Source organism: Scyliorhinus torazame, chromosome 8 (genome assembly GCF_047496885.1).
Source record: "Scyliorhinus torazame isolate Kashiwa2021f chromosome 8, sScyTor2.1, whole genome shotgun sequence".
In the NCBI taxonomy this organism is placed as follows: Eukaryota; Metazoa; Chordata; class Chondrichthyes; order Carcharhiniformes; family Scyliorhinidae; genus Scyliorhinus; species Scyliorhinus torazame.
In genome coordinates, this window is record NC_092714.1 from 133367064 (window position 1) to 133373063 (window position 6000).

At 47.3% G+C, this 6000-nt stretch overlaps 1 protein-coding gene across 1 annotated transcript in view; it reads left to right on the plus strand.

Annotated features, from left to right (window-relative positions):
• Positions 1 to 4858, plus strand: part of dhrs12 (dehydrogenase/reductase (SDR family) member 12) — a 36043-nt gene extending 31185 nt beyond the window's left edge. The window contains 4 exon segments of the mRNA XM_072515529.1: positions 2530 to 2620; positions 2780 to 2866; positions 2869 to 2916; positions 4737 to 4858. Coding sequence (XP_072371630.1) covers positions 2530 to 2620; positions 2780 to 2866; positions 2869 to 2916; positions 4737 to 4858 — 348 coding nt within the window.
• The last annotated feature ends 1142 nt before the right edge of the window (positions 4859 to 6000 follow it).

Here is a 6000-nt window from a genome sequence, read left to right on the forward strand (position 1 = left end):
AGCGCTGGAGGAATTTTGGAAGGGCGTAGCGAGGACAGTAGGATCCAGGGTCAAACTGGGCTGGGAGCTCGCAATATTTGGGGTGGCAGAGGAGCCGGGAGTGCAGGAGGCGAAAGAGGCCGGAATTCTGGCCTTTGCGTCCCTGGTAGCCCGGCGAAGGATTCTTCTTCAGTGGAAAGATGCAAGGCCCCAAAGCGTGGAATCCTGGATCAGCGATATGGCAGGATTCATTAAATTGGAGAGGGTGAAATTCGCCTTGGGAGGGTCGGTACAAGGATTCTTTAGGCGGTGGCAACCGTTCTTAGACTTTCTGGCAGAACGATAGACATTGGTCAATGGCAGCAGCAGCTCGGGGGGGTGGGGGGGGGTTACTTTATTGTTGTTTTTGTTATTTACACTGAAGGGTCTGAGGGGGTGTATATACCTGTTGTGTTAAGTCGGGGTGTTAATGTTAATTTATTATTTATGTACAGGGGGGAGGGGTATGGGGGGTTGTTTTTCTAGATTGTGTTTTGTACTTAACCCTGTTGAGTTCTTTTTTTTTCTCATTTTGTTATTGATATTTTATGAAAACCTTTAATAAAAATTATTTTTTTTAAAAAACTATCTCCTCCAACTCAATCGGGGCTCCCAGTCCCTCCACCCGATCCTCGTCCACCCTTGGGAACCTCAATCGATCCATAAATTGCTTCAGCCCTTCCCCTCCCCTCGGGGGTTCTGACTCGTACAACTTCCCATAAAACTCCCCGAAAACGTCATTGATCCTCTCTGGGCTCAACACCGTATTACCTTCCTTGTCCCTCACTCCCCGACCGCCTCTCTCCTGCGAAGTTGGTGCTTGCTTTCTCCCCATACTCGTAGACTGCCCCTTTCACCTTCCTCAGCTGTGCCTCCGCCTGCCCCATGGTCAGCAAATCCAACTCCGCCTGTAATCTCCGGCGCTCCTTTAGCAGCCCCCCCTCGAGGGTCTCCGCGTGCTTCCTGTCCACCCTAAGCATCTCTCCCACCAGCCTCTCCCTCTCCCTCTTCTCTCTGATGGACCTAATAGAGATGAACTCCCCTCTGATAACCGCCTTCATAGCCTCCCAAACCGTTGTTGCTGTTACCTCTACTGTGTCATTTGTTATCACATAGTTCTGAATGCTCCTCCCTATCCGTGCACACACCTCTTCGTCCGCCAGCAGTCCCACATCCAGTCTCCAGAGCGGGCGCTGCCCTCGCTCCGCCCCCAGTCGCAAGTCCACCCAGTGCGGGGCATGGCCGAGACCGCAATGGCCGAATACTCGACCCCCTCCACCCTTGGGATTAACGCCCTACTCAACACAAAACAGTCAATCCGCGAGTAGACTTTATGGACGTGGGCGAAAAAGGAGAACTCCTTCGCCCTTGGCCGCGCAAATATCCACGGGTCCACGCCCCCCCATCTGATCCATGAACTCCCACAGGGCCCTGGCCGCCGCCGGTCTCTTTCCCGACCTGGACTTAGACCAGTCCAGCGCCGGATCCAAGACAATGTTAAAGTCCCCCCCCATGATCAAGTTACTTGACTCCAGGTCCGGGATTTTACCCAACATGCGCCTCATGAATTTCGCATCATCCCAGTTCGGGGCATACACATTCACCAACACCACCCGGGCCCCCTGGTGAGCTTGCCGCTCACCATTATGTATCTGCCTCCCTTGTCCACCACAATACTCCCTGCCTCGAATGCCACCCGTTTACTAACCAGAATTGCCTTCCCTCTGGTCTTTGAGTCTAGCCCCGAATGGAACACCTGGCCCACCCATCCCCTCCTTAACCTTGTTTGGTCAGCGAGTTTTAAGTGAGTCTCCTGCAGCATGGCCACGTCCACCTTCAATCCCTTTAAATGAGAGAACACGCGGGCCCTCTCGAACCGGCCCGTTCAGACCCCTCACATTCCACGTGATCAGCCTGGATGGGGGGTTGACCCCCCCCCCCTCTCTGCCGACTAGCCATCTCCCTTTTTCGGCCTGGTTACCCCAACTAACCTTTTTAGACATTAAAGGGCAAATTAGCATGGCCAATCCACCTAACCTGCATATCTTTGGATTGTGGGAGGAAACTGGAGCACCCGGAGGAAACCCACGCAGACACGGGAGAACATACAAACTCCACACAGAATCTGCTCAACAGATCTAACAGGACAATGGTATCATTAAATAATCACTAAGCAGATTTCTACTTTGCAATCATATCAAATTTAGAACTGAACAACTTGAGGAATGTCTGCACTTTTTTGGCTCTGCTACACTGTACCCTAGGTAAGGACAAGTTGGCGACTGCTGTGACAGTAGTATGTCGAACAAATCTGTAATCACTATTGGCTGACCAAGATCAGAGTAATTTTGGAACCTAATGGAATCCATTCTGATTAACATGCAAACCTTTTTGAATTTCCTGCCCAGCTGTGCACTTTGAATGAAATCCAAGCAACCACTTGAGGACGAGCATTAAACTTTGCCCTCTATTGAGTCCTTATTTTGTGCTGAATTTATCTTTCCATCCCAGCGGCAACAAGTGGTTATGACTGAACAATGGGCCAAAATACACAAGAACATCCACTTCTCTTGCATGCATCCTGGCTGGGCTGATACAGAAGGTAATATGAAATGAAACAATTTGGTGGTTTTTCACCAAGACAAAACTAATCTGCTTTCACTGCATGACTGACCTGAGGTATAGTGCATCATAGTTTGACTTTAAATCTCATTAGATTTTAGATTTGATTCTAGAGCTACGCATTCTTTTCTCTTGCTAGCTGTGAGATCTTCCATGCCTGGTTTCCATGCGAAGATGAAGAACAGGCTGAGGAATGCAACCCAGGGGGCAGATACAGTGGTGTGGCTTGCATCTCCAACATGGCTGTACAACAGCCCAGTGGCCTCTATTTCTAGGGTAAGAGCGATTGATTCAGCCCACCCAGAGCCTGTCTTGAGACACCATTTTAACCAGTTGTTCACTCTCTCCTACATGAAACCTATATCTTTCACTCTCTCTATTGTTTAAAGAAGTGGCTCAGACGAGGGAATCTGTCTTGAGGAAACCTTTTACCACCCTGGAAGGTGCATGATAAAATAGAGTTGCTGACAAATCAGTACAATCAATATCTTTGAATGAGTCTATAATATATTCAGACATGAGGAAAACCCCAGTGGTGGGGAGCTTTGGGGTCTATATCCCCAGCGGTTACTGGTCTGCCTCAGCATGCCACACCTGCATGTCATACCTCAAATAACTCACCAAGTCAACAAGTTTTTTGAAAGAAATCCATTTTGCATTTGAATTAACAGCAGCCTATTTCATAAATTAACCACTTGCTCACTGCAGTCTTGTTCAGTAAATCCAGTAAAATATGGATGATTGTTTTGTTAATCTAACTTTGGAACCATGGGATTAAGTGTTTGATGTAGGCACTCTTGTACATTTCTTAACCTCCATTAGTGGGCATTAGCAGGACCCTGGTGCCAGGTTGTTAGCTGGTCTCTGGGAGACAGTGTTGTTCTGGAGTGCAGTAAATGAAAGGGTTGCGGAATCCGATTCCATCGGAACTTCTAATTGTAATTGGAAGTGTACTTGAAGAGGACAAATTTCTAGGGCTATGGGGATAAAACTGGGACTCCATTGATCATTTAAAAAAATATATTTCGAGTGCCCAATTCATTTAATTTTTTTCCAATTAAGGGGCAATTTAGCGTAGCCAATCCACCAAACCTGCACATCTTTGGGTTGTGGGGGTGAAACACACGCTGACACGGGGAGAATGTGCAAACTCCACACGGAGCCAGGGCCGGAATTCGAACACGGGTCCTCAGTGCCACAGTCCCACTGCGTCACGTGCCGCCCAGGGGACTACATTGATCTTTACAAAGAGTTGGCATAGGCAAAATCATAGAATCATGGGAAATCATAGAATCATAGAATTTACAGTGTAGGAGGCCATTCAGCCCATCGAGTCTGCACCAACGCTTGGAAAGACTACCTAAGCCCCTACCTCCACCCTATCCCCACACGTTCGCCCTATCCCTGTAACCCCACCTAACAATGTTTGTACACTAAGGGCAATTTAGCATAGCCAATCCACCGAACCTGCACATCTTTGGTCTGTGGGAGCACCCGGAGGAAACCCACGCAGACACGGGGAGAACGTGCAGACTCCGCACAGACAGTGACCCAAGCTGGGAATCGACCCTGGGACCCTGGAGCTGTGAAGCAACTGGTCTAACCACTGTGCTACCGTGCTGCCCACTGCTGTCTCCTGTAATATAAACAAAATGCTGAGTTTCGGCACCATTTGTGGATAGAGAAACAGGTTTAAAGTTTGGAATCTGTATGCCTCTTCTTCAGACAGACTCGAAACATTAACTGTTTCTCTCTCCACAGATGCTGCCCACCTTGCTGAGTTTTTCCAGCATTTTCTGTTTTTATTTCAGATTTCCAACACCTGCAGCATTTTGCTTTTATAATATGGCTGCCTCCTGTGTTGTGTGATTCTATGTGTTTGAACGACAACATTGTTTTATTTCAAAATATGTAATATTCATTATTTATTCAATCTTAGCTTCTGATCTGCTCTAAAGTGGCATCTCTACTGTGGGCATGTCATGTGATTAAAATTATATCAAACTTCTCCGGTTTTCTGACGTCACATTAAAAAGGGCGTTTATCATTCTCTGAGAGTGTTATGTTCAACATCTCTACTTTTTTCCCCCAATCAGATCGAAAACCTGTGTCAACTCATCTACTTTTGGCCCAAACAAGAGCAACACCTGTAGAGGAGGAGAAACTGATGAAAAGCCTGGAGGAAATAGCAACAAACCGTAAACCTAGCACCAGCTGATCTGGGCAGTATGAACCCAAATGCAGCACTTCAGGATGTTACTGAGGTGTTAAGTGAATGCAAATCTTTCTCTTATAATTCTCTTGTTTTGTTTTTTCCTATTCATTGGACAATATCCTCCACACCGGGGAGAGCCAATGCATGTTCAACATCTGTATGTCACCAAGTGATCTCCCAGTTACTGACCATTTCATCTCCCCCACCTATTAATTAACTTTCAATGTTGTAAAATATTGTGTGTAGTTTGGTAGGTCTCACAAAGAGGTTTGACGTCTCATAGCGTTTAACACTAAGTATTTATTAACTACTCTTAGCTACATGCATACATACAGTATAAGGTCTAAGCTCGGAACTGTCTCCATGCTTGCTTCTCCCCACATCTCTGTCCAGTCCTGGGAGACAGTGGCATAGTGTTTTTGTCGCTGGAGTAGTGATCCAGAGACCCAGGATAATGATCTGGGGACCCGGGTTTGAATCCCAACTCAGCAGGTGGTGGAATTTAAATAAAGAATATCTGGAATTAAAACTCTAATAATGACCATGAAACTATTGGCGATTGTTGTAAAAACCCATCTAGTTCACCAATATCCTTTAGGGAGGGAAATCTGCCGTCGTTACCTGGTCTGGCCTACATGTGACTCCAGATCAACAGCATTGTCCTATCAAGGGCAATTAAGGATGGGCAATAAATTCTGGCACAGCCAGAGACACCCATGTCCCATGAACGAATAAATAAAATGTCCAAGACTTCATAAAATTTCATAGACTTTACAGTGCAGAAGAAGGTCATTCGGCCCGTCGAGTCTGCACTGGCACTTACAAAGAGCACCCTACACAGGCCCAGGTCTCTACCCTAGCCCAGTAACCTTTTTGGACACTAAGGGCAATTTAGCATGGCCAATCCACCTAACCCGCACATCTTTGTGGGAGGAAACCGGAGCACCCGGGGGAAACCCGCGCAGACACGGGGAGAATGTACAGACTCCGCACAGACAGCGACCCAAGCCGGGGATCAAACCTGGGACCCTGGAGCTGTGAAGCAACTGTGCTAACCACTGTGCTACCGTGCTGCCCACTTGGGTCATGTGTTCGTTTACATCAGTGTGGGCATTGCTGTATCCAGTCCCATGTTAAACCTTTCT